The sequence below is a fragment of the Hyaena hyaena genome, unplaced genomic scaffold (assembly GCF_003009895.1).
Source record: "Hyaena hyaena isolate Hyena2069 unplaced genomic scaffold, ASM300989v1 scaffold_61, whole genome shotgun sequence".
Lineage (NCBI taxonomy): Eukaryota > Metazoa > Chordata > Mammalia > Carnivora > Hyaenidae > Hyaena > Hyaena hyaena.
Genome location: NW_024080693.1, coordinates 119,792 through 143,394, shown reverse-complemented (window position 1 = coordinate 143,394; position 23,603 = coordinate 119,792). Strand labels below are relative to the sequence as shown.

At 52.1% G+C, this 23,603-nt stretch overlaps 1 protein-coding gene across 1 annotated transcript; it reads left to right on the top strand.

The window, feature by feature from the left end:
* LOC120231689 (WT1 interacting protein) lies at positions 1-22,308 on the top strand. Its single transcript, XM_039231894.1, has 8 exons — positions 1-748; positions 5,714-5,815; positions 16,155-16,222; positions 16,371-16,433; positions 16,597-16,727; positions 17,532-17,583; positions 18,240-18,308; positions 21,118-22,308. Exons 1-8 carry the CDS (start codon positions 76-78, stop codon positions 21,256-21,258), a joined length of 1,299 nt encoding a protein of 432 aa, XP_039087825.1. The 5' UTR covers positions 1-75; the 3' UTR covers positions 21,259-22,308.
* Positions 22,309-23,603: the final 1,295 nt, after the last annotated feature.

Genomic DNA, 23,603 nt, shown 5'->3' with positions numbered 1-23,603 from the left:
CGATGCGGCGGCGCGGCCGGAGCGGCGGCGGGAAGCGGAGGCGGAGGTGACGCGCCAGGGCCGGCGGGCCGGGCCATGCAGCGCTCCCGGGCGGCCGCGGACGAGGCGGCCCTGCTCCTGGCCGGGCTGGCCCTGCGGGAGCTGGAGCCGGGCGGCGACTCTCCAGGCCGGGGTCGGCGGGGCCCGCGTCCCGCGCCGGGAGACGAGGCGGCGCCGGCGCTGGGCCGCAGAGGGAAGGGCGGCGGCGGCGGCCCCGAGGCCGGGGCGGACGGACTGAGCCGTGGGGAGCGGGGCCCGCGGCGCGCGGCGGCCCCCGAGCTCAGCGCGCAGCCTGCGGGCAGCCCGCGGGCCAGCCTGGCGGGCTCCGACGGCGGCGGCGGCGGCAGCGGCAGCGCCCGCTCCAGCGGCATCAGCCTGGGCTACGACCAGCGCCACGGCAGCCCGCGCTCCGGCCGCTCGGACCCGCGCCCCGGCCCCGGGCCGCCGTCGGTGGGCAGCGCCCGCTCCAGCGTGTCCAGTCTCGGCTCCCGCGGCTCGGCCGGCGCCTACGCCGACCTGCTCCTGCCCGGCGCCGGCCCCGCGCCGGCTCGCTCCCCGGAGCCTGCGGGGCCGGCCCCCTTCCCCCTGCCTTCGCTGCAGCTGCCCGCGGGCCGGGAGGGCGGCCCGAGCGCGGCGGAGCGACGGCTGGAGGCGCTGACCCGCGAGCTGGAGCGGGCGCTGGAGGCGCGCACGGCGCGGGACTACTTCGGTGAGCGAGCTCGGCCGCGCCGCGGCTCGGCCCGGGGAGGGAGAGCCCGGGGTGGGCCGGGCGCTTGGCGTTGGGCGAGAGGCAGGGGTGAGAAAAGCGAGTGTCCCGTGGCGCTTGGCACGGGGTGTGTGGGTGCGAACCGCAGGGTCCGAGGTTTATTTAGAGCAGCGACTTCGACTCTAGGTCTCTGGCCTGTGAAGGGGTTCTGGCAAAAGTGGCTTTCCTTTAAGCGAAAGTCATGTCAGTAGGCACAGTAAGCCATTTTCGGGTCATTTCTTCTTAACTCTTGGCACTTGCCTCTGCTTATCCTGCACGGTGCTTCGCGATCAGCCCCAGCAGTGTAGGGACTGGTGCTCCCGTACCCCGCGCCCCCCGCCTCCAGCAGTGTGGGGAGTGGGCCGGGTACCTCCGGACCCCCCTGACCTGAAGCTTTGGTAATGGTAGTGGCAAGGGGGCAGAGTGTGGAGGGAGGGGAGGCCCACCCTGAGGCCCAGCACACACACTCGGGGGCTCTGTGGTGTATGCGGGCTGTTTCCAGAGAAAACCCTGCTTCATAGCGTTTGCAAAGCCCATCAAGTCTCTGACAGCCTCCATTTCCCAGTCTGCCCCTGGCCTCCTGATCCCTAGTCCTTTGGATAATTCGTAGGACTCTTACTTAGGCGGAGGTTCTGAGAAGAGGCGTGGGGAGGGGGCTTCCCTCCCTCCCTTACTGATAAGCCGGAAGGCAGAAGCACCTGGCTTTGAGGGGGTGAAGGTGGGGGTGGTTATCTTGTGGGGCAGGACTGGGCTGTCCTGGGGTTTGTATCTTTTCCTGCATTCATTCCCGCTAGCAGCTCAGGACCGCCCCGAACTGGATTTTGAGCTAGGAGGCGGCTCTGGGTGGCAGGCTAGATGGGGGCATTCCAGGCAGAAGGAAGATTGTGGGCCAAAGGAGGCATGTGAGGGTGTGGACTGTTCCACTCTGCACCCAGGGGTTGTGTGGGCCGCAGGGTGGGTCTGCCTTCGGGAGGGACACACAGAAGAGAGGTTCGAGCCCATCTGGGAGCACTGGGGTGAGAATCTGTGGTTTGGCAGGTGTTGGGGCTGCTGTCAGATGGCCCCGGGGGCATGGTGGTGAGTTAGGAAACTGTTAGCCCCTCGTGCCCGCCAGGTGCCCAGAGTAGAAGCTGGGGTGGGCTTCTGAAGAGAACGCCTCCAGTGCTGTCTCTGGGAGAGACTGCCTGTCTCCTGTCCCCGTGCACTGCGGGCCCCGCGTCACGGTGGGTTCTGTGAGCCGCTGTGGTTACTCATGAGTCCGTGTGTGAAGCCGAGGTGGCCGCGCCCGAGCAGGTAGTGCTGGGGGAGTGAGGGGCTGACGGCTCGAGACCGCACAAGCTGGTGGGTCATCCTTTCGAAAGGGCCCATTGAATCCACCAGGAGTGGGAGGGAGCGATGGTAGGTAGACCTTTTTTCCAAGAGAAGCCAGATCTGGGTTACCTTTTCCTAATTTTTAAAAATATGGGCAACTATTTGCTTAAACTGTTGATAACTTAGTGCCGACATTTGACCTGGAGCTTTAGAAGTGGCAATTTCGCACAATTCAGCTGAAATGATACGCAGTTTTGCAAGAGGAGGTCCTCAGGTAGCATGAGCTCAAGTGATGTCTGATACACCGCATCCTCAGAGTGTGTCTTTCTTTCCGGGCCACCCCTTCTCGCTGGCCCTGGCACTTGCTGACCTCCTGGCCCCTCTCTCCATTCACTGATGGCTTTAGAACCTTCCCATCTCTCCTCACCAAGTTCTGCTGCCAGAGCCAGCCAACAGCCGCAGACTTCCAGAACCTCTTGAACTTTGGTGGCCTCCCTGCCTTCTCTGGAGCCACCTCCTCCCAGGGCCACACCCTGTTTTTGCTTTGCTTCGGGTCTGACTGCCTCTTGGTCTCCTTAGTACCTCCGATTCCTTGAATCGCCTCTGCCCTGCAGAACTCTTGACTCTGAGCCAGGACTGCTGCACCCTTTTTTTGCTGCTGCACCAGTAGGCTTTGGGTCGATGGTCTTGAACCTCTGTGATCTTCTGGGCGCCACCCGTCGCCCTAAGCCTCAGTCAGTTCCCTCTTTTATTCCCTCAACAGCCTTCCTGTTCTCTCTGGTCCCTGAGCTTGCTTTCTGTTTTGCTGCGAAAACGGAGGTCAGCAATTGCAGGCTGCTGGTCATTTACCCTCAGGGTGTCAAATCCATGTCTAGATCTGAGGATCAGGGTCATTCCACCTCCAACCCCCACCTCCTCCGATCTTCAGCCTTCCTCTTTCCACTGGTCCTTTTTCTTTGGTTATAAATATGCCTTTAACGAAAAGGTCTTTCACTTCACGAAAAAAAAATGGCCAGGAAAAAGCAAACCCACACCTGTGTGGTCACAAAGTCTCTGTGGCGTGCCCGCCTCTTCGCATCCCGGTGCCTGGTTGGCATTGCCCTTGCTCACGCGCCTCCGATCTCCCCTCAGCCGTCAGTCGCCCCTCGCGGGACTCAGGCAGCTCTTGCCGGACTCCGGTGACGGCCCGGCCCCGCCGGCTGCTTGCCAGGCCTCGGAGGTCTGGTTTCACTGTTACCTCCCACAGGTGGGGTCCACGCTCCTCGAAACGCTGCACTCCCTGAAATTTGTGGCTACTCCAGGCTCCTGGTTCTCCTTCGTGTCTTTTAATAAAGAGGTGAAAGCACATATTTAGACAAAAAAGCCGACAGAACCAAGCTAATCATAGCCCCCTCTCTTGCCCTGCCTCCCGTCCCGCTTCCCTCGGACACCTGGCTTTCACTCTTCACTGTGGATTCTGGTAACTTAAGAAAGTGACAAGGTCCGGTTTTCAGACTTGACGGACAAGAGTAAGGGTGATCGGGTGGGTCATTTTCACTTGCCAAAGGGAAGTCTCGCTGCAGACTGTGGGATGGATTCTTGGGGGCCAGGCTGGGATGCCTCTTGACACGGCCTTTGGGATGAGAATTGATGACTTTGAATCAGGCCGGTGGGAGCAGGGGGAGGGGGGTTATGAAATCGAAATTAGGGAACAGAGGAGCTGAGATTCAGAGTTGGAGGCGACAAGGAGGGGAGACCTGGGTGCTCCCCGAAACCTACCTATGCGCAGGTGCCGTTTCCTGAGCAGGAACGCCAGGGCAAGAGCAGTTTTGCGGGAAATCCAGAGCTCTGAGCTAGACCTGCAGCGGTCTGGGGCCATCTGGGAGCTGGTCAGTGACTCAGGAGAGAGGTGTGGGCTGGGGCAGAGCGCCAGGAGCCCTCGGCAGGGGTGAGCCATTGCAGCAGGTGGGACCGCCCAGGGAGACGCGGGACGGCCACATGTGGAGACTTGCAGGCATGTTGGCCTTCTGCATCTTCAGAACGTTTCAGTTGGTAGTTAGTTTCAGTATGGAATAATTGCTGTTCTCCGCTCTCCCTCTGTGTCCCCAGCAGCCACCCTTACTTTCCTGTCTGGTTTCGAGGGCATCTGAGCTGGCCTTCCCTCCCCTGGGGAAACCGAGGCACGGGAGGCCCAGGACAGAGCAGGAAGCACCCAACAGAGCTGGGAAGGGGGAAGAGCCAGAAAGCTAGGTGTGGGGCACAGTCTGGAAACGAAAGAGGGGGAGCTGGTCCCACATCTAGTAGGTTCAGGATGGGAAGTCTGGAGGTGTGCACAGTTAGGAGATGGCAGTGTGGATTCAGCTTTCTTTCCCACTTGGCAGGGTGGTGCTGATGGGGGGGAGGCTCAACCCTGGTTAAATGTTAACAAGAGAGAGGGAGGGGGAGGGAGAAAGAGAGAGGTGGTAGAAAGTGAGGGAGAGGGTGAGGGAAGCAGCCAGAAGACTGAGGGTCTGGAGGGCCAGCGGAGGCTGTCTCCATGCCCTGTGGGCACAGGAGACCCTGGGGAGCTGTGAGGGGGACTTCTGATGTCCGGGCTGGCCGCCCACGTTCGGGGTCTCCAGGAGGGCTGGCCAGGGAGCCCCCAGGACCAGTGCCGGGCTTCCCCCCGGCCTTGCTGGTCCCCCTTTTCCTTGCCACCCCTCCCCTGCCTGCTAGGGGTGGTCCTCGATTCCCCCCAGTAATCCCGGATGCCCGCATGGCAGCGTCCTGCCTTCTTTCCTTTAGACCTTGGCTCAGACAGCACCTGGTCGCTGGGGCCTTCTTCACCCCCTCATTCAAAGCTCACACGCTCGTTTCCCCCCGGAGGTATCGTTTATTTACCTGTTGGCGTCTGTCTCCTCCGCTGGCCCAGAGGCTGCCTAAGCGCGCCCTCCTCAGGGCGGTGCCGAGTCCCCGGCACCTAAGCAGTGGGGCCGTAGCAGGCCAGCAAGGTCAATGTGCTGATGAAACAAGAGAATCCATTCACATTACGACACAGATGAGGAAAGCACGGCTGGGGTGGGTCAGCGACTCTGCCCTGGTTGTGCCCGTGTGGCCTTCATTCTTTCTGCCTCACAGACCGCAGGATTTCCCTTCAGTCCAAGAGCGGGCCACCGGTGAGGGCGCCCAGAATGACTTTCTAGTATAAACATGCCGTTAGTATCTTTTTAACGTTTATTTTTATTTTGAGAGAGATAGAAAGTAAGCAGGGGAGGGGGCACAGAGAGAGGGAGACAGGGTCTCAAGCAGGCTCTGCACCATCAGCACAGAGCCCGATGCGGGGCTTGAACCCATGAACCAACCGTGAGATCATGTCCTGAGCCAGAATCAGGCCTTGGACCCTCAGCTGACTGAGCCATCCAGGTGCCCTTACATGTCCTTAATATTTTGATGGCAAGGACGGGATCAGCCAGCCGTGACTCTGTGCCCGGTGCCCTGCTTACCCTGAGTCCTCAGATAACACCGGCAAATGCCAGGGTCCCTGTGTCGCCACGTTAGCCGTTCGTGGACGGAGGCTCGGGAGGTTCATTCGCCGGGGGTCAGGCGGCGTTAGGACAGTCCCGGTGCCAACCTGGGCTCTCTCCTGCCTCTCTCCCGCAGGCATTTGCATCAAGTGTGGGCTTGGCATCTACGGGGCAAGGCAGGCGTGCCAGGCAATGGGGAGCCTGTATCACACAGACTGCTTCACCTGCGACTCCTGTGGTAGGTACCCTCTTCCCCGGCCCTCCTGCACCGTGGGCCCCTGCACCCAGGTCCCAATGCAGGGCGCTGTGTCCCCTGGCCGCGTGCGTGGGGCGTATACAGCCAGTGCTGCAGTGTTTTCTGCCTGCCTGGGTGTGGGGCTGCTCTTTCCTTTCCCTGCAGTTTAATTTTTCTCCCAAGTTTACATACGCGTGAGCTATAAATGTTATAATTTAACCTAGAGAAAGTTACGAAAAGAAAAAAGTAACTGTTATCCAACCAACCTAATAAACCTGCACTCTTGATTCTACTACGTTCCTTCAGGCTTTGCCCCTGACCAAATATCTTTCATTTATACTGAGCATGTTAACGTTGTAGTCTATACAGGCGTAATCCATGCACCGTATCAAGTCAAATAGCCCTGGCAGGCTCTGTTTTGCAAGAGCAAAAAACCACTCATCTTTCCACTCCTGGTCCCGTTCTCCGGCTGCAGCTGCTCAGGATTTTTTAGCAATTTCTTCTGGCAGACGCCTCCTTATTGTAACAAGCACACAAGTGCTGGTTTTTGATGCAGCACTTTTAGACTGACACTTTTGCTATGACAGATGAGGAACAGGCTCTGCCACCGCCCTTTCCTCGTCACTCCTGTTTTCTCAGTGTACTTTCTTTTTTATTTTTTTCAAAATTTTAACATTTATTTGTTATTTTTGAGAGAGAGAGAGAAACACACACAGCATGCATGGGGGAGGGGCAGGAGAGAGGGAGACACAGAATCCCAAGCAGGCCCCAGGCTCTGATCTATCAGCACAGAGCCCGACGTGGGGTTTGAACCCACAAACTGTGAGATCAAGATCGGAGCCGAAGTCGGTCACTCAACGGACTGAGCCACCCAGGCGCCCTCAGTGTACTTTCATTGTAAACTGTGGTTAAGTCAGTAAACTAGGTTTATGTTTCCTTAACTGTTTATTTTTTTTTTATTAAAAAATTTCTATAATGTTTTATTTATTTCTGAGAGAGAGAGATAGTGTGAGCAGGGGAGGGTCAGAGAGAGAGAGAGGAAGACACAGAATCCGAAGACAGGCTCCAGGCTCTGAGCTTTCAGCACAGAGCCCAACGCGGGGCTCAAACCCACGAAGCGTGAGATTATGACCTGAGCCGAAGTCGACGCTTAACCGACTGAGCCACCGAGGCGCCCCTCCTTGACTGTTTAAAACCCTACTGCAGAGCGAGGAATTATACTGTGATCACACCCCCTTTTTGTCCTATAGTCTTTTCTTTTTCCTGAATATTTTTGTGTTTTTTTTTTTTTTTTTTTAACCCTCCCCTCCCCGCCCCTTGTATTGGCTTGGTTTATATATCTTCACTTCCCACCTCCCCAGAGGCTCCATCCTATCAGGCTTCCTGCACAGTTGCTATTGGGAGGCTCTCACCTCCCCTTAGCCTGAGTTCATGGCCCGCTGGCCCTGGCGGAGTGCTCATTCTGTGCCTTCCCCTGTGTGCTCCCTGCATTGGATCCACTAGGTCCTGGCAGCTTTTAGCTGCAGATAACAGAGAAACTGCTAAGGAGGCTTCAACTCTAAAAGTATTTTTTGGCTCAGTGAACTGGGAGCCCTGAGATAGGCCTGGCTTCAGGCTGGGATTGATCTAGTGGCTCAGGCCCTATGAATAGCTTGGGTGAGTTTCCCTTGGGTTTGGCTTCTTCCTCGGGTTTGGGCAACTTCTTTAATGGTGGTGAAATGTCCGAGGTGGCTTGAGACTTCCATTGGCACACCACTAGTCTGGAGGAAGGGGGGCATCTCTTCTGGTCATGTTTTTGGAAACTTCTTTTCCAGAAAGCACCTGGCATATATCTCCTCGTATGTCACTGGCCAGAGCATCTCACACATCCATTGCTGAACCAGTTTCTTTGGTTGTGGTGGGGAATGCTGTGGTTGATTGACTGACTTGCCTGAGCCTCTGAACCAATGTCATAATAAGGGAAGAGGAATTATCTTTATACTGATCAAGCCTGCCCGTGGGTAATGGGAACGGATTCAGGTTTCCCTTGAGCGCAGCAGGCTGTCTGAGGTAAGGCTGCTACTGAACACAACTCGGAGGAGAAGGGAAGAATCAAAGCTGTGAAGCAATGTCTACAAGACATTATCTAAGAAAGGGCATGTGGGAGGCCAGGGTTCTGAATTCCGCTATGTCTAAAATATCTTTCTTCTACCCTCTCTCTCACTTATTTTGGAGTTTGTGAATAGGTTTCCAAATTTGAAACAATTTTCACTCAGCATTTTCTTTTTTTCTTTCTTTATTTTTAAAAATTTTGTTAATGTTTATTTATTTCTGAGACAGAGGGATACAGAGCATGAGCAGGGGAGGGGTAGAGAGAGAGGGAGACACAGAATCCAAAGCAGGCCCCGGGCTCTGAGCTGTTAGCACAGAGCCCAACACGGGGCTTGAACTCACGAACCATGAGATCATGACCTGAGCCGAAGTCGAGTGCTTAACTGACTGAGCCACCCAGGTGCCCCAGCATTTTCTTTTTTTAAAAAGATTTTAGGGGCGCCTGGGTGGCTTAGTCGGTTAAGCGTCTGACTTTCACTTAGGTCATGATCTCACTGTTCGTGGGTTCGAGCCCCGCGTCGGGCTCTGTGCTGACTGCCAGCTCGGAGCCTGGAGCCTGTTTCAGTCTGTGACTCCCTCTCTCTCTGACCCTCCCCTGCTCACGCTGTCTCTCTCTCTCTCTCCTAGAAATAAAATAAATAAATAAATAAATAAATAATTAAAAAGATTTTATTTCCTTATAAATTTTTTTAATGTTTTATTTATTTCTCAGAAAGAGCATGAACAGGGGAGGGTCAGAGAGAGAGACACACACAGAATCCGAAACAGGCTCCAGGCTCTGAGCTGTCAGCACAGAGCCCGATGGGGGGCTCAAACCCACGAACCGTGAGATCATGACCTGAGCTGAAGTTGGACACTTAACCAACTGAGCCACCCAGGAGCCCTGTAGAAATAAAATCTTTTAGGTGCACCTGGGTGGCTCAGTCGTTTAAGCGTCCGACTTTGGCTCAGGTCATGTCATGATTTCACAGTTCGTGAGTTCGAGCCCCGCATCGGGCTCTGTGCTGACAGCTAAGAGTCTGAAGCCTGCTTCAGTTTCTGCGACTCCCTCTCTCTCTGGCCCTCCCCTCCTCGCTCTCTGTCTCTGTCTCTCAAAATAAAATAAAGACATAAAAAAATTAAAAAATATTTTATTTTTAGGGTGCCTGGGTAGCTCACTCAGTTAAGCGCCTGACTCTTTTGTGCCCCTCCCCCCAAGCATCTGACTCTTGATTTCAGCTCAGGTCATGATCTCACAGTTTGTGAGTTCAAGCCCCACATTAGGCTCCATGCTGACAGTGGGGAGCCTGCTTGGGGTTCTCTCTCTCTGTTCCTCCCCTGCTCGAGCACTCTCTCTTTATTTTTTATTTATTTATTTATTTTTTAAATGTTTTTTTTTATTTATTTCTAGGAGAGAGAGAGAGAGACAGCGTGAGCAGGGGAGGGTCAGAGAGAGAGGGAGACACAGACTCTGAAATAGGCTCCAGGCTCCGAGCTGGCAGTCNGAGACACAGACTCTGAAATAGGCTCCAGGCTCCGAGCTGGCAGTCAGCACAGAGCCCGACGCGGGGCTCGAACCCACGAACCGTGAGATCATGACCTGAGCGAAAGTCGGACGCTCAACCGACTAAGCCACCCGGGTGCCCCTCGAGCACTCTCTCTTTAAAAAATAAATAAACATTAAAAAACCCCAACAACCTACCTGTTCATTAAAAGACCCCATGAAGCACTTGGTAAAACAAACCATATACTGCCACATGCATAAGTTCTAAGGATTATTTTCCAGACTATTTAAAATACTTTCACATATCAGTTAGAATAAAGGACAGATAATTTAAAGTATCCTTTTATAGTTTGACTCTGCTGTGTCTAGCTATGGATTTTCTTTTATTTGTCCTGCTTGGGATTCATTTTGACTTCCAACGTGGGGAAAATCTCCGCTATTTTATTTTCAAAACTTGCTTCTCTCCCATTCTCTCTATTATTTACTTCTAGAATTCAAATTAGAAATATTAGGCTTTCTCATTCTATTGTGTCTCTTAACCTCTCCCTCATATTATGCACTTCTCTGTCTCCCATTCTGTTTCATTTCCTCAGATCTGTCTTCCAGAAGCTAGAATCCAGATCATTCATTTTTCTCTTCAACTGTGTTTAGTCTTCTACTGAACTCTTTCAGTGTGTTTTTTATTTCAGTGATTGGATTTTTTTAATTTCTAGAAGTTCTTTTTGTTTCTTTTCTCAAATCTGCCTCAACATTTTTGATAGTGTTTTTCCTTTTTATCAAGATTGAAAATACACGAAGCGTATAAAAGACACTAATCTTGAGTGTATTCCAGCTTGATATGTTTGTACATGTCTACGTGCCCATGTACTCACCATCTAGATCAAAGGGTAGAATAGTTCCATCACTCTTTACGAGCCCCTGATGCCCCTTCCCAGTCACTGCCACATGAGTTTTGAGCTGTTTTCATAGTTTGGTGATTATAAATAAAACTTTTATGAGTATTGCCTCTGTGTCCATTAATGGACATTTATATTTCTTTTTCTTTTCTTTTCAATTTATTTATTTATTTTTCCTGAGAGAGAGAGAGAGAGAGAGAGAGAGAGAGAGAGAGACAGCGTGAGCAAGGGAGGGTCAGAAAGAGTGGGAGATACAGAATCTGAAACAGGCTCCAGGCTCTGAGCTAGCTGTCAGCACAGAGCCTGACGCGGGGCTCGAACCCACGAACTGTGAAATCATGACCTGCGCTGAAGTCGGACTTAACCGGCTGAGCCACTCAGGCGCCCCATTAATGAGATGTGAATTGAATTTCTCTGATGAGTAGTGAAGACTCATATACCTTTTTATGTCTCTGTTGGCCATTTGAATGCCTTCATTTGTAAAAATGCCTGTTGAAGTCTTTTGGCCATTTTTAGGTTGGGTGGTTTGGCTTTCTAAAAATTGATTTGTGAGAGTTCTGTATGCACCTTGGGTACAAGTTCTGTGTTAGATATATGTGATATAAATTCTTTTCCTCACCTATTCTTGCTTCATTACTTTCTTAATGATGTCTTCTGATGAAGTAAAGTCATAGTAAAGTGCAATTTATCTTTTTTAATTTATTTTCAGTTACTGCGTTTAATGTCCAAGAAGTTTTTATAATCTCATGGTTTGGACATCTGTTTCTATTTTGGAAGCACATTAAATATTTGTATTCTATCTAATAATCCCCATATCTGATGTCCCACTTCCGTTGTTTATTGTTTCTCCTCTTGGTCTTGTTTCTTCACATGGTTTTATAATTTTTGATATAAAAACTGTAAAATATTTGAAGTCAGTCTGTGGGAATTTGTTGATGTCTGTGTCAAAGGTGCATTTCCCCAGGGAGCATTCCATTTATTTATTTATTTACTTATTTAAAAAATGTTTTAATGTGTATTTATTTTTGAGAGAGAGAGTCAGAGTGCAAGCAGGAGAGAGGCAGAGAGAGAGGGAGACACAGAACTCGAAGCAGGCTCCAGCCTCAAGCTGTCAGCACAGAGCCCAACGTGGGGCTCGAACCCACAAACTGTGAGATCGTGACCTGAGCCAAAGTTGGACGCTTAACTAACTGAGCCACCCAGGTGCTCCTCCCCAGGGAATATTTTAAAATTCAGTAAGGAAAGTTTTAAACTTGAATGGGGGCAAAAGTATTTCTCTCTATGAATATTTTTATGTGCTCGTGGACTTTTATTCATGCAGTGCATTGAGATTTAGTCATTTTTCTTTTTGCTGCACAAATTTGGCCAGAGGAAGTCCCTTTGAGCTGGTCCCTGTGCCCTTGTGGTGAGTTCCCATCATTCTTTGAGCGCTTCTTTACTCGGACACAAGATGTTGCATGTTCTCTTTATTTTTGTTTGTAACTGACCTCAGTATACAGACAGTCCAGCAAACATGTGGTAAGTATGTAGTTCAAAGACTTTGGATACATGTTTATGTTTGTGTAAGTCAAACTCCTAGCAAAGATAGAAAAATTTCAACACCCTAGAAACTTTCATCTTGCCCTTTTTTAGTTGATGCCCTGTGTTTCCCATCACACTTGCCCAACCAACATTCTGATTTCTTTCTTTTTTTAATGTTTGTTTTTAAGAGAGAGAGAGAGACAGAGACAGAGTATGAGCGGGGGAGGAGCAGAGAGAGAGAGAGAGGGAGACACAGAATCAAAGCAGGCTCCAGGCTCTGAGCTGTCAGCACAGAGCCCAATGCAGGGCTTGCACTCGCAGACCAGGAGACCATGACCTGAGCTAAAGTAGGATGTTTAACCGACTGAGCCACCCAGACGCCCCACAGCCTTCTAATTTCCACCACCATAGATTAGTTTTGTCTGTTCTAGAACTTCATATACATGAAGTCAAATATATACTGTTTTGTGGCTGATTTGTTGTTATTGTTATGCATCTCTTTTTTATTTTTATTTTTTTTTAGTTTTTTAATGTTTTATTTACTTCTAGGAGAGAGAGAGAGTGTGAGCAGGGGAGGGTCAGAGAGAGAGGGAGTCACAGACTGAAACAGGCTCCAGGCTCTGAGCTGGCAGTCAGCACAGAGCCCGACGCGGGGCTCGAACCCACGAACCACGAGATCATGACCCAAGCGAAAGTCGGACGCTTAACCGACTAAGCCACCCAGGCGCCCCTAAGCATCTCTTTTTTAAAAGCTGTGTATTAATAGCTCACTCCCTTTTATCACTGAGTGGGATTTTACTGTATGAATATACCAGTTTGTTGATCTGTGTAACTATTGACAGATAATTGATTGTGCTGTGAACATTCTCGTACAGGTCATTTGTGGACAAATGTTTTCATTTCTCTCGGGTAAATTCCAAGGAGTGGAATTTCTGGGTCATAGGCTAAGTGTATGTTTAACTTCATAAGAGACTGCCAAACTGTTTTCCAAAGGGGTTGTGCTATTTTATACTCCCACTAGAAATGCTGGGTTCTGCTACATGTTTGCCAACAATTGATATTTTAGTCTTTTTAATTTTAGCCATTCTAATGGGTGTGAAGTGGTGTCTTGTGGTTTTAATTTGCATTTCCCTGATGATGAACAAGGTTAAGCATCTTCTTGATCATTTATATCTTCTTCTATGAAATCTGTTTAGGTCTTCTGTTCAGCTTTTGAATTGAGACTTGTCTTAAATTAGTTAGTTGTGAGGAGATATATATTCTGAGTACAAGTTCTTTTTGGAATGCGTGTTTTGTGAATATTTTCTCACATTAATATTTACATTAATATTAATATAATTAATATAATTAATATTTATCACATTAATAGTATGATTAATATGTTTAATTCAGTTTATTATTTTTTTAGTAATCTCTTCATCTGATGGGGGGCTTGAACTCGACTCTGAGATCAAGAGTTGCATGTTCTTCTGGGTGAGCCATCCAGGTGCCCCAGTGATACACTTTTCTGATAAATTTCAAATTTTGATGAAATTTAAAATGTAATTTTTTTTTTTGTTTTATGGTTCTTGTTTTGTAACCTAAAGTTTTTTGGTCTCACTTTAAGTCATGAAGATAGTCTCCTATGTTTTCTTCTAGAAGCTTTAAGTTTTTCTCTTTTTTTATTTTTTAAAGATTTTATTTTTAAGTAATCTCTGCATCCAATGTGGGGCTCAGATTCACAACCCCGAGATCAAGAGCCACATACTTTTCTGACTGAGCCAGCCAGGTGTCCCTTAAGTTTCTCATTTTTATATTGAGGTTGATAACCCACTTTATGGTATATTTTGGTGTAGGGTATGAGGCAAGGACTTGAGTTTCATTTTTTTTTCATATTTCATTTTTTTCAATACGCTAAAAAGACTTTGATTTCCCACTTGTGTGTTTGTTGAAATATTTATGGGTCTATTTTTGTAGTCTATTCTGTTTTACTGAATTTTTTGTCTTTCCTTACCACCATATTACACTGTCTTGATTACTTTGTTTTAAGATAGGTAGTTTAAGTCTTCCAGTATTGTTGATCTTTTGCAAGATTATTTGGCTATTCTAGGTTCTTTGTATTTTTATATGAATTTTAGAATTGGAAGTCAGCCCTCAAAGGGTTTGAAAGAAGAAAACCAAAATAGAATTGGCATGTCAGCTTCCACCAAAAAAAAAAAAAAAAAAAAAAAAAAGCTGGGGATCTTAATTGTGGGGCATTTAATATATAGATCCATTTGAGGAGAACTGGTATCAGAATATTTGAAGCCGTGAAGGTGATTGCCAAGGACTGAGATTTTTTTCCCTACCTGTGAGCTGGTCAGTTTCTCTGCCTCCATGTCACCAGTGCTGACGGAAGAGATGAGCTTCCAGGGCGCAGGGGCTCACAGCGCTGCAGGCAGGAGGAGCTTCACATTCGAATCTCTCTGCCCGAGTCCCACGGGGGGGGGGGGTGACGCAGAGTGGCCCACGTGGAGGCAGCACTTGCAGTAGGTCCTGTGTCGGAGCTAGAGAACCCTGAATTTAGGGAGCCCTGATGTTTTATAATGGGCTGCCAGCAAAGCTTTCTGACCCTTGTTTCTGAGGAGCACAGTATCTGTACTAAGCTGGACACCACACAGGCCTGCTTTCTACTTCAGAGGAAGGTAACCATCTCTGTTTTCTTTCTTTTTTTTTTAAATGTTTATTTTTGAGAGAGAGTGAGGGAGGGACGGTCAGAGAGAGAGGGAGACAGAGGATCCAAAGTGGGCATTGACAGCACAGAGTCCAATTTGGGACTTGAACCCACAAACCGTGAGATCATGACCTGAACCAAAGTTGGATGCTTACCCAACAGAGCCACCCAGATGCCCCACAATCTCTGTTTTGTAAGTGCTTTGGCCCCCAGATGTCCTTGGGAAAGTAGTTCAGAATGAGAGCTGCCAGGCCTCTGTAAGACGTGCAGAAATGTGAGACACCCAACGGAGAGTTGTCTTCCAGCAATGGTTTGTCACTCTATGTAGGTCTTCTGAAATTTCAGCAGAGTTGGGTTTGGCAGAGCGAGGGTCAGACACATCTTTTATTAAGTTTATCCCTTAGTATTTTATAGGTTTTTTTGGATGCTATTATAAATGCAGTTTTAAAAATTTTAAGTCCATTTTTTAATCATTTGTTACCAGAGTATAAAAATATATTTGATTTTCATATTCTGACCACCTGTCCTACAACCTTGCTAAACTCATTGTTAGTTCTAGTAGGGTTTGCGTGTTTGTTTCCTTTTTTATTAAATTCCTTATGATTTCCTACACATCCTGATTAAAGATAGTTTTACTTTGGGGCCTCTGGGTGGCTCAGTTGGTTAAGCATCTGACTTCAGTTCAGGTCATGATCTCATGGTTTGTGCATTCGAGCCCTGTGTCGGGCTCTGTGCTGACAGCTCAGAGCCTGGAGCCTGCATCAGATTCTGTCTCCCTCTCCGTCTCTGCCCTTCTCCTTCTCTCTCTGTCTCTTTCTCTCAAAAATAAATAAACATTAAAAAATTATTTTAAAAATATAGTTTTACTTTTTCATTTCCAATCTTCTATTTTTTCTTCTCCCATCTTATTACACAGCCCAGGGCTTCTGGTCCAATGCTGAATCCTAAAGGGAAAAACATCCACTATTTCACCAGTATATCTGCTGTCAGCTGAGGGTTTCTCACTGGTGCCCTTTATCAGGGGGAGGAAGCTCCCTCCCGTTCCTTGTTAGGTGCTGTGGGCTTTCTCCTGATGGGATGCCACTAACAGCGGCCTGGTCTGCTGGGGCTCTTGTTTTGACAAGGACATGTCTTTTACCAGAGCTTTGTTACCTGGTGAGGGTTGTACTTCTTATGTTCATGGATGATGACAATTCATTCTGGAATGTCTATTCTGAGTGCCCGTGAAGCAAATGTATTTTATTTTATTTATTTTTTATTATTATTATTTTTTAATGTTTACTCACTTTTGAGAGACAGAGAAACAGAGCATGAGCAGGGGAGGAGCAGAGAGAGAGAGGGAGACACAGAATCCGAAGCAGGCTCCAGGCTCTGTGCTGACAGCACAGAGCCTGATATGGGGCTCGAACCCACAAAGCATGAGATCTTGACCTGTGCCCAAGTCTAACGCTTAACTAACTGAGCCACCCAGGTGCCCCTGTTTAATCTTTTAAAAATATTTCTCATGGTAACAGTAGTAGCCTAATCTGAAAGGGAAGTGTTAAAATTTGCCCACGATCTGCTCCCCACCTGTTGGAGGAGAGTCTTGGGAGCTGGAAGTGGGGGCCGCATCCGGTTCCAGCGGCCCCAGGACCCCCTTCTCGATCCTCGTCCTTGCAGGGAGGCGACTTCGCGGGAAGGCGTTCTACAACGTGGGTGAGAAAGTGTACTGCCAGGAGGACTTCCTGGTGAGTCCGAGCTGGGCCCTGGGGGGTGCCAGGGGAGGGGAGGGGAGCTCCCGCAGCACATGGAGACCTGGGCCCAGGAGGCAGGCGCTGGCTGGGCAGCGAGTGCCCCTTTGTCACGTAACATCCTGGATCCTCTGTCTCCTCTCAGTACTCTGGGTTCCAGCAAACAGCCGACAAGTGTAGTGTGTGTGGACACCTCATCATGGAGATGGTGAGAACCCCCCCAGCCTCCTGGAACCCCTCTGACATGGGTGGTCTTAGGACCCAGCCTCTCACCTGTTGCAGACCTGCCGAGGGCTCAGAGCCAGAGCCTCTTCTGGGGGCTGTGCTGAGCCTTCCGTCTGCACTGACCCTTCAGTGCCTCCCACCCCCAGATCCTGCAGGCCCTCGGGAAGTCCTACCACCCAGGCTGCTTCCGGTGCTCAGTGTGTAACGAGTGCCTGGACGGGGTGCCCTTCACTGTGGACGTGGAGAACAACATCTACTGTGTCAGAGACTATCACACGTGAGTGGCCAGCGCTGGGGGGCTGGGGGGTTGGGTGTGACCCCTGCTGTTTCTCCTGCCCCCCCCAGGAAGCGTTTTTCCAGCCTGCCTGTCTGTGTTCTCCATTCTTGGCCGTTTCACTTCCTGCCTTGGACCCTCCTTGGGTGATTCAGCCACCAGCCATCTCGCTCCTCTCCCCGCCTTTACCCGCATGCTCCCCTCCTCCTAGTGGCGGGGGTGCTCCTGGCTGCCCCACCCAGCATCTATCCCTGTGCTCCCAGGGGCAGGCTAGGCCTCTTCTGCCTGTGGTGGGGGCTTGGGAGTCTCTGCAGAGTCCCTGCCCTGCCTGTCTGGTATCCATGTGAGCAGCCAGTCTGTTCTCCCTCACCGTGGCCGTGGCTGTGGCCGTGGCCCTGGCCCTGGCCCTGCCCTCAGCGCGCTGGTCCTGGGCTGCAGCCTTGAATGGGGTTGGTGCCCTGCATGGATCCCTGGTGCTCAGTGTGGAGCCGGGCTTTGCAGGGGTCACAGCTAGGGGTGGCCCAAACCTGGACGCTAGGGGGCAGGGAACTGACAGGACGTGTGAGTGAGAGGCTAGGGGGAAACAGAAGCCATCCTGGAGGAGGTGATGGGGTGGAAGTGAATTGGAGAACCAGTTAAAAGGCCAAGAAGGCACCGCAGAGGCTGCTCCCGCGCCAGTGTGTCCACACAAGGAAAGGGTCTCTGATGCTTGGGCCATGTCATGGGTCTACTGTGGGTGGGTCTGCCTTGGTGCCCTTGGCCTCTGGACGCTCAGCTTGTCACTTCTGGTTTTCTTTGTTCCTCCAGGGTTTTTGCACCAAAATGTGCCTCCTGTGCCCGCCCTATCCTCCCTGCACAGGTAGGAACCGCTCACCTGTAGATGATCAGGTGTCTGGCCCGGCCTGGCCTCTGCCCCAGGTTGGCCCCAGGTCTTGGGCCCCTGGGGGAGAGATGCGGATGCGCCCGCCCCGAATCCCTCGGGGCCGAGGGTTGTGTTGTGCCCAAGCACACAGGGTGCACGTGTCCCTGCGTGAGTTAGAAACGGTGGCCCTCAGCCCCATTGCCCGTGGATGTAAGGATCGCTCCCTGGGTCTGTTAGCTCTGCAGGCTGGGGGCGGGGGGGCAGACGTGAGGAGGATGCAGTCTGTGCAGGAGACACGCTTGGGTGGTGCAGCTCTCCTGGCACTGGGTCTCCCGCGCGTGCTGCTTCTGCCCCAGGCTGGTGTGCCTGGGGAGGCCGCCCTGGCCGTGGTCTTCCCTGCCTGCAAAGAACTGAAGAGAACACGTATACGCACACTGACACCCGTGGGACGACTCTCATGGACACATGTGTGTGTGGTTGGGTGTGGCTGCGGGGAGATGTCCATTCGTGTGCACCTGCTGATGCCGTTCTGCCCACGGAAGCACCGAAGTCCGTGCTCACGTGGGCGTGAATGCACCTGCCCCGACAGGACCGTGTTATGTAGGCGTGTGCACTACACACAAGCGTGTGCAAACCCCCATCTCTTCCTCCAGGGCTGTGAGACCACCATCCGTGTGGTGTCCATGGACAGGGACTACCATGTGGAGTGTTACCACTGTGAGGTGAGCCTGGGCCCTGCCGGAGGGCTGGTGGCTGGCGCGGTCCCGCCCCTTCAAGGATCTCCTTTCCTCTACGTGTTCTGTGGGCCCACCTCCTTGTTTACGCTCCCATTCTCCCTGCCCTCCCCGCAGAGCCCTCCCCAAGATTTGTTCTCAGCCCATTTCCCATTCCATCAAGTATTTACTGAGGATTGACAGTGCGTGGGGATATACAGAGAATAAAAATAAAGAGTCCGTACTCCTATGGCAGCCATGAGTACTCAGGCAGTTATCTCTTCAAAGGCTTGTCAGAACATATAGGAGGCCTTGGAGAATCAGGGGAGGCTTTCTGGACGAGGTGACACCCAAGCTAAGATTTGAAAGACGACTGGGTTAGCCAAGGATGCAGTTAGAAAGGCACTTCCAGGCAGTGGAAGCAGAGTGTGCTCAGGTGTGAAGGTGAATGTGTGTTTTGTGTCACTGGAGCAATTGGCAGGAGCTGGGGACGCAAGACTATACGTGCGGAGGAGTGCGGGCTCATCCTGAGGGCAGTGGAGAGTGGTCCAAATGGATGGTATGATGGCATGATGATTTTAGAAAGGGTGCTCTTTGCCATCAGAGGAAGGCGGGGGGTGTCTGGGTTTCCCTGGGGAGGTTGGTCCTGGGTTCAGGGTAGTAACTTGAGTTGCATGAAGGTCAGGCAGTAAAAGGGACTGGATTCAGCCAGTGACTAGACGTGGCAAGTTTGGGGATTGGGAGGTGTCCATTAGGATCCCAGGAGAGAGCAAGGGTGAGACTTGGAGGCGACAGATATTCTCACTGTGGGCACTGGGGTACCTCGCTGGAGATGTCCAGGGGGCAGCCAGACGTGCTAGAGTTCAAAGACTCCGGCTGCAGGTGTAGGAATTTGGGTGTCATTGGCCCATATAGCTCTTTCCTTCCTGATACTCCGCCCTGAACTTTCTAATTGTCTTGGCCTCTCCAAATTCTCAATTCAAGGAGACCCCTTGGGCCCCTCTTTGGGCAGCCTGGACAATCCCTTCAGGTTTTGCAACTGGGGGCAGTTGTAAGGCTCGCCTCTAGGTTCCCTACTCTCAGAGATCACGGACCTGCCTTGTCTGTTGTCTGGGGTCTGAGAATCAATGTTTCATATCTTTTACCTGGTTTTTCATTGCTAAAGGGAGGATGGGAAATCCAGTCCTGGTTACTGTCATGGCCGGAAGCCTTGAGTCCCATCATGGGCATGTACGTGAAGCCAGGGCAGTGAATGAAGTCTTCCAGGGGGAGCTGTAGGACAGGAGTAGGGGCTCGGGATGGTCTAAGGAACAGCAACACTGGGGGTTGGGGGTGGGCAGAGCAGCCATGTGAGGAGGCCAAGAATGAGTGAACAGAGAGGCAGGAGAAAAACCGAGAAGTGTGTTGGGTTTCGGGTCCCAGTGAAAAGCAGGAGGGAGTGTCAATGAGAAATCTTCAGTAGGAATCAAGGGTCTGTTTTGAACCATGTGGCCTTGGTTGGGGCAGGTAGCCCACTGGGAACCAGAATCCCACCGGGGGCCCAGGGAAGGAGGAGCAAGAGCAGGTACGGCCTACAGAAGGCCATGGTTTCTCCTCTGACAGTAACGTGGCATCCTGTCTGCTGTCCTGGGGACTGTGGTGGCCCCTTGGGACCGCTAATTACAGGGAAGATTGTTGCAGAGAGACTGGGAGCCAGTCAAGCTTCAGGTGACGCGCAGCCAGAGCCCCGAGGCTGTGGGACGCAGTGCTGCTGTCCCCAGAGAGCTCCTTGGCCAGGAGCAAGGGTGTCCGGCGCGGTCGCTCGGCCCCTGTCCGGTGTGTGGTGGTTAGTAGCAGGGCCCAATCAGGGGGCCTGTGGAGGGACCGGGAGGATTCCTGGGACAGGACTTGGGTGGGCGGGGCAGGTGTTGGTCTCAGGGCCTTTGGGGAACAAGTGTCAAAGCAGGAGTTGAGCCCCGGATGCGGTGAGGTGTGACCGAAGCGTTCTCCTGGGGCCAGGGGGCAAAGGAAGGAAGAAGTTGCCCGGTTGGCCTTGCCCCAGTGTCTGACGGCACATCCTCCATGCGGCCCTTCACGCTTCCTCCCAGTTGTTTTCAGAGGTCAAAGAATCACACAACTTGTTAAACTGAGAAGATTAGCCTCTAAAGCACACTGCAGTGGTCAGAGGGTAAGGAAGGGTCAGAGAACACTTTGTCTACCAGATGTCTCCAGTTTTTCTCCACCTCTTAAGGTGCCGAGGCCAGGTATCCGAACCCTTCCCTCCGCGGCCCCAGTGACCACCGTGTGGCTGGATCCAGGAGACACTTCTCCACTGTCACTGTCCTGCCCTCTCAGTGGCTTTCGGCCCGCTGGCCCTCCCTCCTTGACTCTCTTCACTGTGCCCCTAGAGCCATCCAGTTTTGGTTTTCCTCACGTTTATTTCCCCCTCAAATCCCTCTGGCTCAGCTCTTCCTCTTTCCGCTTCCCGTGGGAGCCTCTGGGCCGTGGGTCCACTTCTGCTTTGCAGGTGCCTGCGCTCCCTGGGAGACGTGGTGGGTTGTTGGTTGTTAAAAGCCATCACATTTCTGTGCTGATGCCCCCACGGACCGCCCAGCGCTCCCGCAGATTCCAGGCTGGTGCCCTTTGGAAGTCCAAGAGGCTCCAGTTGGGTGGGGCCCACGCTGGGCTCCAGCCCCCCCCCCCCCCCCCCCATCAACGCCAAAGTCCTCTGGAAGCTGCAAAGGGCCCCACAGACCCGCGCCGCGCCGCCCCGGGACTCTCGGGCGCCCTCCCGTGCCCCCCTCGCTCACTCTGGGGTTGGGGCTGTGTTCTTCCCTAGGACTGCGGGCTGCAGCTGAGCGGGGAGGATGGACGCCGCTGCTACCCCCTGGATGGCCACCTGCTGTGCCGCCGCTGCCACCTGCGGCGCCTCAGGCCCGGGCCCCTCCCCTCGCCTGCGGTGCACGTCACGGAGCTCTGAGCGGGGAAGGGAGGCCGCGCTGCGGCCGCGCGTGCGTGCGTGCGTGCGTGTGCGTGTGCGTGAGAGAGCGCCCCTGGGCGGGACGGGTGACCGGAGCCCTGCGTCCCGCGGGGGGGGGGGGGCGGCTGTCCCGCTTCTGTCCCACCCCCACCCGCGTGCCACCGAGCTGCTGTCCGAGGGGCCGGTCCCGCGGCGAAGCTGCTTCTATTTATTCACCGTCTGTGCCTCCTCCTGCCGCTTCCTTCCTTCCGGGCCCTGCCCGGCCCCTCCCCCCCGTCCCCCGACGCCGGCCTGGTGTTCCCGGGGCCGCTGCGCCCCACGGCCTCCGGCAGGCTCCCTGGCCGCCGTGGGGCACCCGCTGAGGACGCCACAGCTGCGCGCAGGGGCGCGGGCCGCCGTCCTCCTCTTCGCACTGGCCTGGAGGAGGGAGCCAGTTTCCCTGTTCAAAAGGGGCCCCGTCTGAGATCGCTCCTCGGGGCAGGGGTGGGCTGGCAGGCGGGGGGTGGCGGAGGGCACACGTGTTTGTGTGTCTCACAAGCGCCTTTGGTGGGTGGGAAGGGTGTCGGGTTCGGGAGAGGGTGATGAATGACATCCTTGTGGAGTGGGGCCCTCAAAGTGGTGGCCCTTGGCCACCAGGATTCCAAGGGTGTTTTCAGCCACAATCCCTCCAGGGTCTCCCCATCCCTTCCTCGTGGCTTGGGGTCCGCTCCCGCCCGACCTTCCCCACCCCCACCCCGCCATCTTTCAGCCTTGGGAAAAGAACCTTCTCACGCAAAATTTCCAGCCACAGGGCTCGGTCGAGAGAGACCGCGAGAGGGCGCCCTGTCCGCGTGGCAGGGAGAACACCTGTTGCAGGAAAGCACTGTGTATCAGGCTCCACGACAAAAGCGTATGATTTGACTTAAATTAAGTTTTTTTCTTTGAGAATATTTTCATTTTCTTTAAAAGAATATAGTTTTCTTCTAAAAACTTGGCCCGCGGTTGTTATTTCTTAGAAAAACTACGAGAAACTCACCAGTGTCCAATTTGGAGGTCATATAGCTAGTGTTCAGGTGGTAAAAACATTGTAGTTTTCACTATTTTTGTATAAATCTCTCTAAAACCTCAAAATATGTGTTTGCTTCTCAGATTTCGGAATAATGTGGGGTTTTGTTGTGTTACTGTCTGAAGAGCAGTGACCTAATGTGGTTTGGGGGAATGTAGATGAATTTTCTCTCTCTGACAAACACTAGCACTGGGAAGCTAGGACTTCTCAGTGATGGCTTATGTTGGATTTGCAACTGTGGGTGGTTCCTGCGCAAGAGACCCCAGTCATGATAAGCCATCAATGGGATTTTTAAAAAAAAATTTAATGTTTTTTTATTTCAGAGAGAGAGAGAGACAGTGTGAGCAGGGGAGGGTCAGAGAGAGGGAGGTACAGAATCTGAAACAGACTCCAGGCTCCGAGCTGGCAGTCAGCACAGAGCCCGATGCGGGGCTCGAACCCACGAGCCGTGAGATCATGACCTGAGCCGAAGTCGGACACTTAACCGACTGAGCCACCCTGGCGCCCCAATGGGATTTTTTTTAATGTTTATTTATTTTGAGAGACAGAGTGTGAGCCAAGGGAGAGGCAGAGAGAGGGAGAGTGAGAATCCCAAGGAGGCTCCGTGCTGTCATCACACAGCCTGACGTGGGGCTTTGATCCCACTAACGATGAGATTAGGACATGAGCACAAATCAAGAGTCTGACGCTTAACCAATTGAGCCATCCAGGCATCCCGTCAATGGAATATTCTGATTTAAGCCCCATTTGTGCCTTAACCACCTCCTCTTGGCGGCTGCTCTTGCCGTCCGTTCCCCCCTAACTCTTAGATGTGGGTCATTTTGCTTGTATGATCATCAGCAGGGAAAACAACTGTGTAGGGACCAGAAGGTTGTCTCTGATTGCCCCTTGGGATTCATAGGAGAGTGGCTGCTGTTAGGGGCCAGCTGGACTGAGGCCTGGAGCTGGGAGGCCCCCTGGTGGGCTGAGGAAGCAAGTACATGAGAGGTTCAGTGTTTGTTAACCTAGTGTTTATTTAAATGCAGAGGTTGTCTGAGACGGGGGAAGTGTATGCTTTCTGAGAAGAGGCCTTCAGCAGGATCGGGGTGGGGTTTTGGAGGAGGTGATCCCAACGGGGCAAGAGAGATTGCATTTCAGGAACGAGAGGCTCTATCTGGCTTTCTCTTCTTCTTGAGCTGGGCTGCTTTGCTTTCTAGCCAGGTTTACAAAGCTTTCTTCTCATTGCCTTCTTTTTCACTTCTGATGTCAATGCTGCTTTGCCCTTGGTTTCTTCTTTTTGCAGACTCAACCCTTCTCTTTT

Excerpts from the sequence above, each read along its gene's own strand:
- LOC120231689 (XM_039231894.1), top strand. The coding sequence starts at position 76 with ATGCAGCGCTCCCGGGCGGCCGCGGACGAGGCGGCCCTGCTCCTGGCC. Across the intron at positions 749-5,713 it reads CACGGCGCGGGACTACTTCG|GCATTTGCATCAAGTGTGGG; the intron begins GTGAGCGAGCTC and ends TCTCTCCCGCAG. Across the intron at positions 5,816-16,154 it reads CTTCACCTGCGACTCCTGTG|GGAGGCGACTTCGCGGGAAG; the intron begins GTAGGTACCCTC and ends TCGTCCTTGCAG.